Raw genomic sequence first — 13,431 nt, 5'->3', positions numbered from 1 at the left:
TTTAAATACCGTTTATGCATATGTGATATCAATTATAAGGTTAACTAATTTCCATATTGGTTTTGATGAGGTTAATTCTATTAAATATTATTTGAAGTTAATTTTATTAAATATTTTTTATTGCTTTCGATTTTCATATAATTATAGTGTTAAATAGAAGGATCTTATTTTATTTTATGGCTGAATATATAGCATTTGTGTCCAAACATTCCTAGAAGGATTGACTTGATCTTTTCTAAATTTCAAACAAAAGAGCAAATTGATTTCTTCTTTCGTTTCCTCTCTTAAAAGATAAAGACATCTGTTTTCTAAATTACAAAAAGTGAAAATGTTTCGTGTTTAGTAGGGCTACACCGTACTGACCGATGGAGAAGTTAGTAATTTATTTCTTTACCAATAAAAATTGATTTCTGACTGTTGATGCATCTGAGGTAAGCTTTTGTGCAAAAGCCTAAACAACTAATTGAAGTAGCACGAACATATGCAAGTTATATCTTACTTAAAGAAATACTAGAGTAAAATTTTACCAGAAAAATAAACTAATCCGTTATCTCTCTCTCTCTCATCTGTTAATAAAACATAATTAATTTTTGGTATATTAACTAAAATATTAAGAACAAGGGAATACTATTTAGTAAGAGTGACAATGGATGGATGAAGCCTATTAGGGAAAGTGACTTTTCAAGTTCTGTCAGAGTTGCAAACGGCATGTCAAAGTGAAAGCAATGAAATAGACCCGCTAGATCTCAGTCTGCAAACACACGATCTTTATTTATAACTCTGATCAAGTTAAGCCAGCTTCCTCTGGCAAATTCATCGTAAATTATTATTGACTTTTTATACTCCAGTTTTTACCATAAAACCGTTTCCATCAATAATCAAACTTTGTTCATGCCACTAATAATTTTAAATACTTTTATGTTATTCTTTATCGTTCAATTAGCAACACTTTCATTCTATTAATTCTTATCCTCGAGTAACCTTTGATCTTGATAAAAGGTGATTCATAGTTAAAAAGATAATAATAATAATAAGTACAGCGTCTCTGACTATCGCAGCCCACAACTAAGCTAGGTCATATGATATGACTAACCAATCCTGGTTCCACAGTCAAAGACTTACTACTTGTGAACCTGATAGAAATTCTGGTTAAAATCTTGGAAGTGACTTTTCCAACACGAGCGCAGGTGTCTTGGGTCGTTCTATCCCTGCACCTACAGAGAATCTTCAGTAAACACGACATTTGCCAGGGTAAGAATTGGGACCTTTTCCTTAACCGAATTCCAAATGAACTTCTGCACAAACAGTACAGCTACTACATGACGAGGATAAACATTGTTTGAAACATGTTAACAATGTAAATAAAAAAAGGTTGTAGTTTTTTAATGCATGCAAATAAAGAATTAAGTAAAAAAAAGAAAGGAAGAATTGTTATCATCTCTAATTGTTTATAATCGTTTATTTTTTTCTTCTCATCTCCCCGTACTCCCTCTTCATATTTGTGAAAAAGAAGGAAATGCTCACCTTTGTTTTCACCGCCTTTGCATTCCCGAGTTTGTGGTTTCGTGGCTGGGCAGGAAGCATCACTTCCATCTTTTAAAGTCAAGGTTCTTTGTTTGGTCTTTGTGCTGGCATCACATGGAGACCACTCGCCCTTTTCATACTGACAGGCTGCGTGTCCAAAAAACAACAAAATGAAAAATATCAATGGTAGTTCATGAAAGATCCTTTGCCATTTTCCAAACAGAAAAGCCTGACAATTAATCTAAATTCAAATCGCTACCTTCCTGTGTGTATATATATATATATATGAAAAAAATTATCTGTTTTGTCAGCCCTTGAGTTTGGTTTAAATTGTTTGAATCAGGAAAAATAATTGTTTCTGAATTTTTTTAGTAATATGGAGATTAAATCACAACTTTATAACATATAAGAATCGATAGAAAATTTACTATAATAATATATACGAAATCTGCATACATTAAAATATCATTTAAGTGTATTTTACAGCCGGGTTATTCTGGGTGTCCTTGCTGGCTTAGATAAATACTTTTGCAGAAGAGCTACAATAATATCAGGGTGTCTCCATTTATGCTGAACATCCACAGAATGTCAATATCAATACATTACATATGAAAGAGTCTGCCATGGAATTTCCACAGGTCCTGCTAGTTTAGATTATTTGAGCCGTTGTTCTCATCTGGAGTGTTATCATTACGCCATTTTGGATGATGTAGTCGCTTGTCAAACTTGGGGAATCTTTCTATTTAACTCAAGATTTTTTTAATGGAACCTCTTTATTAAAAATACAATTGTAAATTACCTAAGACCTCTACCCAGTCATGGTTAACAAAATATTATATCAGCCATAATATTGTAAGATTAGCGTACAAGATGAGAACAATAATCTGAATTATCCAAATAATACAGGAAAAGTGAGTTTGCAAAACCATTTAAATGTAAAAAAAATAAATAAATAAAAAATAAATAAAAAGATAAAATTCAAAATTAGTTTGTCACTAAATGTCCCCCTCCTTCCCTTTTATCCCACAATGGGTTAAATAGTAATCAATGCCTGTGGTGATATTTCCTTTTGTTATACTGGACTGTTCCAATCTTGTATTTATCACAGTAGACTGTCAATAAACACATGGAAAAAGGTGATGGAAGTGAGTATAGAATAAATGCAAGGGGGGAATTAAAGATTACAGTGAGAGAGAGTGAAAGAGATAGAAAGTTAGAAAGAAATGGGTAACTTGGTGAGTTAATTGCAAATTACAGCTAATTAGTACAACTTAATGGATGTTTTTCTAGTTAGCTCTCGCTCATGAATTAGTACAACTTAATGGATGTTTTTTTTTTAGTTAGAATATGAATCCGAAATCAAAAGATGACCTTTCACACCCGAATTGGTTCTAAATACATCTTGCATTCAATTTGGTAAGAGTGGATGTTTTTTCTTCAAGAAAAAACATCCACTCTTACCACCAAATAAACAGGACTGGTAAAAGACAAAAAATTGTAATTTGTGACAAACCCATCCATTCCAAAGTGTTATGCTAAACATCTTTTTTCTTCTCCGAGACTAGTTGCTCTACTCAGGCTTGAAAATTTAGTTTACTCTACTATTTTATCCATAGCTGGCAAGGATTACATATGAATTTGAACTTTCTTATAACGGTAAGAGGTGCCTTCAATAAGTTTCCAGACTTTTTATGTATGGGCACTTTTATTGATAATACACACATGAGACTCTAGTTCCCCTTCAAAGTAATCTCCACCAGCTGCAATGCACTCGGTTTAATCTTCTAACATCTTCTGGAGGGACCCATGGAAGTCCTCTTGTGCGAGTGTGTTAATGATTCTCATCACAGTCTCTTCCATCTCCTTAATTGTCTCATAACAACAGCATCTTAGGTTTTACTTCAGATAGGGAATAACCAAAAGTCACAGGGAGCAAGGTCTGGACTATAGGGTGGTTGAGAAAGTGTCTTGATGCACATCTTAGTTAAATAGTCGGTGACAAGGATGGAGTTGTGGACTGGTACATTTGCACAAATCTTCTGCTTTTTTAGTTCCTCGTGAATAACTGTGTACACAGTTCCCACTCTGATATCAAACTGTGCACTTATTGTCTCTATAGACATATGACGATCCATGAAATTCTTTATTTGGCCAATCAACTCTGGTGTTCTGATTTCTTTACTCCTCCCACACCTTTCATTACCCCTCACAGACTCCCTACCTTACTTGAATCTCTGATGCCACTCAAAAACTGATGCTCAATTCATGTAAGATGGCACAAAAGCAATCTAAAGCATTCCATACGTTTCTGTGGCATTTTCCAAGTTTAAAACAGAATTCTATTGCATATCGTTCTTCTAAAGTGTCCTTGCGTCCAGATTGCATTTTTGAAATTCACCAGCTGTGACAATCAGGCTTTAGTAGGATGTATTCCAATTCCTGCTGTAGCTGTTCATTTGAACTTGAAATCATAAGAATTGGTCAGTCATCCCATAAGATGTATAGCAATAAGATACTGAATTTTTAAGAGTCTACAACAATTTAAATGTTTGTACAAAAAAACTTATTGAAGGCACCTCGTATAAGTGAAATCTGTGCAATAACTTCAATTAAATCCAAACATGTCAAACTCACTTCGTGCAAATTGCATTTTTGTTTAGACTTTTCAACTTCTATCATTGTACATGTCTTTTGTTCATCATTCCAAGAAAATACTAGTAAAATGTCATATTGACGGCAAATGGTTGACTGGTTGCTATAGATACACATTGTTAATAAAAGTGATTGAAGTTCAGGAAGAAATGGCAGCATCCTTTTTGTTCCTTTAGCGAAAAGACATACTATGCGCCTTTCTTTTCTTTTAATACTTTTCTTTCCTCCTTCCTATCATCAGTCGCTCTCCAGTCTCACTTCAATTTAAGTGAAAGTTGCACTCGTGCATTCATAAATTTGTAGTCTTATACAAACTATCAAACAATTTCATATAAAATGCAAAGCAGCCAATAAAAGTATCTTTTGCTGATTTTAAATGGACGAAGCATCAGCAGCAGCAACATATCCCCCTCCCTCCAAAGACATTTTTTTTTTACTATGCTAAAGGGTGGTCGAATCATAGTAGTGTGAGAGCTATGCTATCTGGTACTCTATTTCCAGACAGAGACACATATGGCAGACACATTTGTCACTAAACAATAGTAAGGTTGCAAATCCAGGAGTCAGCATCAGAATCTGTCATCCTCTAATTGTCACTGCATCTGTATATGACAAGCAAACTCTTGTCAGGCGCAGAACTGTAAATCAATGAAGTGAAAGTGACAATTTTGCTATTACAGAATTCCTTCATATGTGATTCATGCAGAAGTCTGACTCGTTTAACAACAATGAAGGTACATTTATCTTACATTCCGCTTTCACTAAAAAGGAAATCTACCAAAATCCACATGTACAATATGTTAACAGCAGGACCAAAGAGGTTCTTAATGATTAATTACATCTTATAGATAATATAACTTTCTAAGATTTCCCAATGGAAAAAAAGGGCGCTGTTCTTGAAAACCCTAACATTGACGAAATCACTCTCTCATTTAAGCCACTGAATTGATCTATGAAAACAGACTTATGTCTCTTATGTAGCAAACTTTCTGTCACTTAGGAAAGATAGGGTGAATCATCAAACAAGAAAGGGAAGACAAAATGAAAAAAAAAAATGGACTTGGCTAAGCTATAAAAAATTAAAGAACTTTGAATCAGACAATCAAAATCCTTATCATTGGTTGGAATTATATAACCCACAAAAATGTAATTTTGTGATACGGTAAAGCATCAACGACTGTCTAAATACCAAGCAGAAACCTAGGAACAAAATTAAGAAAATGAAACTCAATTTCTTTCTTGCCTATTCACGTGTCCCTTTTTCCCCTCTGCCTCACTGTCATTATATCTCTCCTTTTAAAATGGTCAATGTTCATGCACACCAATTACTACCATCTGCAAATCCAAAAACTAAGCATAAGCTTACCCAAAAAGTAAGGCATCATGAGCATTATGGATCAGGTAAGTGTGTACATCTATTGTCACACATCTAAATACTATCCATAGCACCATTTATGTGATACTGGCAAAAAACAGAACAATGTTTCACGCCTAATTTTTTTTTCTGCTTTCTTATTATTGCCATATTTAATCTAGTGCTTGGAAATCAGAACCAGCTGTGTCATTCAAACCACAAACCTTAAAACGCATAACATTTCTCCTTATTCAACAATCGTGTCCAATTGTTGCCAGCAAACGTGGTTTCCAGGACAACAAATTTCCTCTTAAATCTGCAATCTATGTAGCCTTGAGCTAACTCGCACAACAGCTGAATGAAATTATAGTAAAAGAAGTGCTCAATAGACTCCTTCCAATTACTGCAACACACATGCACAAATTGCGGAGATGATGGTAGCTAAGTGGTTAATGATATGGACTGACGATCTGGGTATGCCAAGTTCAAATCCAGTTTCTTCCACAGAAACACTCTCACTTAGGGATGTTAGCAACCTTCATGTCATACTTCCTATAATCCCGCTGTTTTTCTAGAAAAAGTTCTAACTAGAATGATATCTGAGAAACTAATGCCAATAAAATCATATGATTCATCCAAAATGAATGATGGACAACCCTAACAATAACAGCAATGCCATATGGTCTGTAAGCTGCACTATACATAAAATGATGTGTGTGTGCTTCAAGACTGTTAAACCTGCACACCTTCTCATTCCACAGAAACACTTCATTTATGGAAGGGAACCGCATGAAGGTTGCCAACATCCCTAAGTACCTGATGTCCTTTTGAGAAAGAATTCTATCTAGAAAGATATTGGGGGAACTAATGCCAACAAAATCTGATTCAGTCATAATGAATGAACGATGTTCAAAAACAACATACAATTTGACATAATGAATAAGAAAGATGCTTTTTGCCAAAAGCAACAAAACTACTACAACTTACCTCTCTTACAAGACTTGGTGATAACTTTCTCCTTCTCACAGCTGTTTGGGTCACCTTTCCTCAGGGTCAAAGTACGGCTTTTTTGATTTGTTGTAGCATCACAGTTTGACCAATCACCACGCGTGTATTTACAAACTAAACAAAAGAACAAAAATGTTTTTATATTTAAAAATGCTTGCATGGACTTCGTTTTAAGCAATGATGAATTATTAAAAAAAAAAAATTGCTGACAAATTTTTTTAATTTGATATTCCTTTGTTCATAACCTGAAAAGTACAATTTTTAGAGAAATACATGAGAAACCATTTTGTTTTTATTTGTTTTTCGATTTGATTAAAAAATTGGGATTGAAATTTATCAAATAAAACTAGTTTTAAATGTAAGGACAGGTTTTTAATATCAATGCATCTTTATTTTTTTTTAATTTTATTTTTAAATAAAATAAAATGAAAAGGTTACATAACCACAACTGTAAGCTTAAATACAAAAAAAGTTTGAATGGCACCTAGAGGTGAGAGGTGACTCCATAAACAGAAGTTGACGAAATCCCATGAACATTCTATTTTTATGTTGCAACATTTCTAGTAAAGAAAATTTCCCTATTTTAGGCCGATCGAGGGTGGAGGAGCATGACATATCCTAATGAGTATACAGCACACACATCTGATCTCCTATATATTTCTATCTCTTTTAAAAATATACAAGTAACTCCTAACTTTGAAGTGTTAATTTTACTCTTTGACTTTTTTGTTTTCTCTTTGATTGCTCCTTTCTGTTTAATATATAAAATGAATTGCGGCTTTTGTGTAAAATACTTGAAATGCTGACTAAAGGACATTGTAAAAAAATAATCAAATCTAGCAATTCCGTGGATTTGCCACGTGATGTTCAAGTTCTGAGAGACTTATTGCATCATTTTCATTAATACTCTTGGCAAAGTAATACTCTGCTTTATCGTTATTTTCATGGCAAGAGCCTGTCTGAGCTCCAATCTATGGTCCCCCCTTGCTAAACTTTCATGAAAAACACTCGTCTATCTGAAACCACTATCAATAACTTCCCCCACTCTGTGCCTAAACCTAATCGTAGATTCCCTGAACAAAGCTTCTTTCTTAGAACTGCACGCTTGTGGAACTTTCCATTTCCCTGCTTTCCCACTTACAATATGATTGTCTTCAAGTCCAATGTAAACAAGTTCTTGATGAGCCGTCCCCTTAAGTAATCCAATTTACCAAATTTCCACTACTAATGATTACTACAATATTGTTCCATTGACTAACGTACACTCATTAATCCTTATCCTCGAGTGGCCTCCAGGCCTTGATAAGTGGTAACTCCTTTGTAAAAAAAAAAAGAAAGTATGAATCAATCCCTATTATGAAATAGCAGGTAGACCAAACTCTTAAGCCCTGACAGGACAACTCGTTTAGAAGGAAAACTCTTAGATGAAACCGTTTCTAATAATTATGGTCTAAATAGTTTTGCAAAAGACAACTTGAGTCGTTTACAAAGAAAGTCGTGAAAACACCTCATGGATGAATGTGGAAAACCGCGATTGCCGATAGCTGCACTTAACAGAATGAAACGTTGCGATGGAAGAGGAGAACAACAGTCTCTCTGTTTTTTTTTTTTGTTTTTTTTTGACCATCCATTATGGAGAAATGGATTCAGCATTAAATAACTCTAAAAGAATTGATATACTGTAAAAAACAATCGAACCAGACCTTTTCTACACAGTATAAAATGAATAGAGTGAAAAAAAAAAAAAAAGATCACAACAGGCAAAATGTTTTGATTAAAAGGCCTGTCTTTCAATCACGAGAACAATTTATTACCGGTGGATCATGCACTGTGAGAAACATGACCCACTCTTTCCACTAAGTAAGTGGTGTTCTTCTGAATTTTATTTTGTTAGATTTACTCCACTTGCCACATGCAGTGAATTTGAATTTAATATTCTATGCTACAAGTCAAATACATGCAACACAAAGACTGGCCAATACTTGATTGAATCTTATTAATTATTATTTATTAATAGCCATACCATGACAACTGCTGTCTCTTCTTTATCCTTGTCAGTCTATCCTCTCTGTCACTTTTCAGGTCGAGTATTTTTGTTTTATTTTCTTTTGTATATTTATTTATTAGCATCCCTTTTTCTTTGTACAGCATCATCAAATCACACACCGGTTCTTGTTAGATAACCAAAGTTAAGCATAGTTGCATCTGGTCAGTACCAGATGGGTGACTATCAGGTGCTGTATGTAGGAGGACGTCAGCACTTTGCTGCAAGAATTGTAAAAACCCAACATCGTCATCTCTCCTGACGGAGATATACATGTGACTGGGGACAACTTGTGAATTTGATATTCCCATGAAATTTCCTGCTTTGGAGGAAACCAGTTCAACCCAAAGCTAAGTTACTAATAAGCGTATGATGGTGACAAAGAAGCAGACAAACTTTTAATTGATCGTAATAGCCAACCATTTTTTTTTTTTTAATATTATTAAAAAAAATAAATGCTCGTTTGCTGGAGGGCAAAAGGATTTTGTGAATTAATGTTCTGTTTGATGAAGCAGTTATAATAGTAGTTACAATCGTAGGGAGCTACTATACATTTTATGATATTAGCAGTAGCAGTCATAGTGGTGCCTCAATGTCATTGTTTAAAGGAAATATTAGAGGAAATAATCGTCTACTCGTACAAAAGGATGTTGTTGATAATTCTGTTTGCTTTCAGAGCTTTTTTGATAAAGTAGCAATTCTAGTCTGCTTCGTAATTGTCTGTATTTTTGAGATGAGGTGTTTTCATTGATTGAGATTGTCGGACTGACTTCCTCATCTTGGTTGTTATAGTCACAACGTTTCGGCCGTTTTGCCCTCTGGCCTTCATCAGGTGTTTTGTATCGAACTGGGGAACCGTTTGTTAGGAGTCTCGAACCCAACCCTTTATTATTATTATGGGGATACTGTGTTCAGACTCCAGCTAGGCTTTGGGACATAGTTGCTGATTCTCTGTTTTGAATGTTACTTTTTCACTGCCTTCGTTCAGGATTGAACTCTTTGGGTAAGTGTAAACTTTGATACAACGTCTAGGACCACTCAGCCATATGTCCTAGCCATATTCAAAACAGAGAATCAGCAACTATGTCCCAGAGCCTAGCTGGAGTCCGAACACGGTACCCCCGTAATAATAATAAAGGGTTGGGTTCGAGACTTCTAACAAACGGTTCCCCAGTTTGATACAAAACACCTGATGAAGGCCGGAGGTCAAAACGGCCGAAACGTTGTGACGATAACAACCAAGATGAGGAAGTCAGTCCGACAATCTCAATCTAGTCTGCTTAGTAGTGAAGAAAAATTTATGAGTGGATGGGATTATTCATTTATTTATCAATGGTGATAACGGTATTTATGGATTATCCTGTTGATATGATTTTGATGATAATCGCGTCTTTTTTTTATTTTTATTTTATTTTACACAGGAATCACCATTTATAAAGGTCCGGAGGCCACTCGAGGTTAAGGGTTAATGGGTATACAATAGTCAATGTGATTATAGCGTTTTTAACATAGGTAGTGGGGTTTTTGTAGGTTGGATTACATAGGGGGACGATTTATCAAGAACTTGTTTACATTGGACTTGAAGACAATCAGATTGTAGTCACCTGGAAAGCAGGCCAACAGAAGAGAGTTCCACAGGCGTACAGTTCTAAGAAAGAAACTCTGCTCATGGAATCTACATTTAGGTTTAGGCACAGATAAAGAGTGTGTGTCTTGTCACTATTTGATGATAGTCGATTTTCAGCTGATGAGTTGTGAAAGAAATATTTCTTGGTAAGTAGGATAGGGTACGATAACAGTGAATTATCTTTGATTGTTGAAAACTTATCTGAGTAGTTCTGTCGTAACTGACACCACTCCGTTTGGAAAGCTGCAGTACTTCTCCACTAGTGTGCTTGGGTTATCATTTAAGTACCGATATTGAGCAAGTGCTTGCCTCTCAGGGCGACTGTTACCGATTGATTCAAATCGGATATCAATAACCAACCAAAATAGAATATTTTACAGAAATCATTTTTTCTACATTTTTGCTGTCTTTTGTTCGCCTGGAATAGGGTTCTACCAGTAAGGAAATATTGATTAGTAAAAATGCTTAATAACTTCCAATGAGATCTTGCCAATGATTGTGTAACAAGCAGCAAAAGTACACCCCTTCACTGTAAAGGTCCCCAAATGCCAGAAAGCTTTCTACACTAATAGCTTTTTTCTTCAAAACGCTTTCATTTGGAATTCCGTCCCTGCTCCTTTTACTATAGCAACATACAAAATTTTTAATTTGCAACAAGATGGTTGCCTATGTTACAACTCCCCACTGGCCCTAATTATAGTAGCCCCTCATGTATAAGTGACAATATGCCTTATTTAGGATGAAAAAAAATAAACAAAAATCTGATGGCAGGGAGAAATTCGAAATTACTGGAAGCAATACCGGGATGATTGGAGAAATGCTGGCACTACTATGTACGGGATAATCACGTTTACACATCAGTTCTAATCATATCACTCAAGTTAAGCAACAATGAGACTGGCCAGTAGCAGATGGGTGCTGTATGTGCTCTCCGCTTATCTCGGCATTGTTTCCAGTTGTCTTGAATTTCTACTTGCCATTGGAATAAAACAGTGTCGACTGAGAAAAAGTGTAGTTGGAGATTGCGCAACTCTTGCCACATAAATTTAAAGTCCCAGCATCATCAGATCAAACTGTTTAAAGATTCTGACTTCCTGAACAAAAATGCACCAAACATTGATGGTTTTTTTTTTGTTTTTCTTTCACTTTACAAAACGCAATCATGTCTGTACAGCCAAAAAAATAAAATAAAATTCCATACAAAACAACGAAACCAAACATCATGAATAAATATTTAAAGATATAAAGAAGTTGAAGCATAAAAAACATTTACCAAAATGACCGAATTCCGCATCAAATAACCTGAAAAGTATTGATATGCCATAAAATGAAATAACCAATCAAACCAAATCATATTCGATTTAGCGTCTGTTTTACATGCTAGTATACATTGGACAGTTTTAAGAAACTAACTTCCAAACCAACCTATCTCTGCCCAGGTCTTTATTTATCCCCCAGGTTCATTTTTATCACTTGTTCTCATGTTTTTCTCTGACCTTTCCCTGTAAACTGAACCTGTTACCTCAACTGTTCTACAGCTACTAAGCCAAGAACTCTCATCTATTCTTTCAATGTGGTTATACGATAAAAGTGTACTCTTCTGCACACATCTTCCTATACCGTCCAGATTTAATTTTCCTCTGAGGTCATCAGAACTAAGCCGGCCTTTAAAACTCACAATATTCAGACATTTCTTTCTCCTAGACTTGTGTGTCTAGTTATTGCACTGTTCACCTGTTGCCATGCATTTTGACACAATCTAATCGCAATTTATTATTGTACAAATATAAATATCACAATTCATTCACTTTGACAAGGAGGCATTATCCTCGAAATGTGTCACAAGAAAGACTTTGACACTATAAAACAGTCTAATAATTGAAATTAAAACAGAAATAAAAAGAAAATGATTACCTACAAATACCAAATACACGGGATATTTTCTCTTTATGGCTTTGTTTCTCTCCTTTTCTTTTTTTTTTCTATTCAATTGTTCTAGTGCTAGGAACTTTTATATTGTAGCAACCTTAGAAAAGCTCGCTATATATAGACACAAATGCTAATTAACTTTGTGTTCCCCTCAATCAATTAAGATTATTAAAAGAAGTAGAAATTAAGGACGATTTCCGATGTTTATGTAAATATCAATTGGTTGAAGAAATTCTGAAGAGTTCCATTTTATTATAATATTAGCAGGGTTATCTGGCGTTGCACAGGGCAGAATGTAACATATTTCAATTAAAGCTCTTATCTTTCTACTCTCCTCTCGCCAATTCCCTCTCCATGCAGCTCATTTCTATCTAGCTGAACATATACACCAAAGACTCTTCTTTATATACCAGATACTTCTCAGAATAAATCAACATTTTATTTCCAAATTAATATATAATAATACTGAAAACTGTTCCAGAAAATGAGTAGACTTTTCTTAATTTTAGATATTATTCATCCGGGGCAACATTGATCAAGAAAATACCAACTTTGTGGCTATTTGTTTTTTTATATTTTTTACTTTTAGCCGAACATACAAACATACAACGGCCCTTTACATTATAGATTACAAGCAACACAGTTTTTGAAAATTTATAGGATGTGGGGAAATTCGGGACATTCTATCAAAAATCAATCCTTGTATAACAAAACAGCAGACATTAATCTCATCGAATTCTATTGTTTAAAGAGATTCCTTTCATACTTACACTTCAACGTATAACACACATACAAGAATCACCTAACTTTTGCAGAAAATATTGATTTTCTTTGTGAAATGTTGATTAATAGTGACCCGCCAAGCGATTAGTCTGATTTTTTTTATGGAAGATTTTCACAGAGAATTACATATTTGTGGGAGGAGGAGGCATGTTCGGATATTTTTTACAGCATCTATATGGCAATTGGAAAGTAACTCCCTATTAAATACAATGGAACTCTACATACGAAATTAATTGATACCGGCTTGGATTTCGTATCTTGTAAAACACTTTTCAAGATACGAAAATTTCATGTAAATCGTCTAATCCGTTTGAACGTCTATGAAAACACTCATTAAATTTCATAAGGGCAAAACCAGAATGAAATAAGAGCCAAATAGTATCAAACCTGACCGTTAATAGCTGTAAATGAAGTAGATATTTGAACATAATACAAGAATAATTTTTTTATTTTTTTTAATACGAAAATTAATATAAAAGAGCTCGGGATAAACAAAACAAGCGACTAATG

General features: G+C 34.4%; 1 protein-coding gene across 7 annotated transcripts in view; it reads right to left on the bottom strand.

Annotated features, from left to right (window-relative positions):
* Window positions 1–13,431, bottom strand: part of LOC145292113 (uncharacterized) — a 346,982-nt gene that overhangs the window by 15,503 nt on the left and 318,048 nt on the right. For 4 of the 7 annotated variants that reach the window (XM_080138218.1, XM_080138217.1, XM_080138211.1 and 1 more), the window contains 2 exons: window positions 6,518–6,652; window positions 1,525–1,671 (listed from right to left, as the gene is read on the bottom strand). In XM_080138218.1, coding sequence (XP_079994344.1) covers window positions 1,525–1,671; window positions 6,518–6,652 — 282 coding nt within the window. Of the gene's footprint in view, window positions 1–1,524; window positions 1,682–6,517; window positions 6,653–13,431 lie in introns of all 7 variants that reach the window. The other 3 variants (XM_080138210.1, XM_080138212.1, XM_080138213.1) reach the window with 1 other exon arrangement.

Source organism: Euprymna scolopes, chromosome 13 (assembly GCF_053919585.1).
Source record: "Euprymna scolopes isolate OS-2025 chromosome 13, ASM5391958v1, whole genome shotgun sequence".
NCBI classification, from domain to species: domain Eukaryota; kingdom Metazoa; phylum Mollusca; class Cephalopoda; order Sepiida; family Sepiolidae; genus Euprymna; species Euprymna scolopes.
This window is presented reverse-complemented; position numbering and strand designations above follow the sequence as displayed.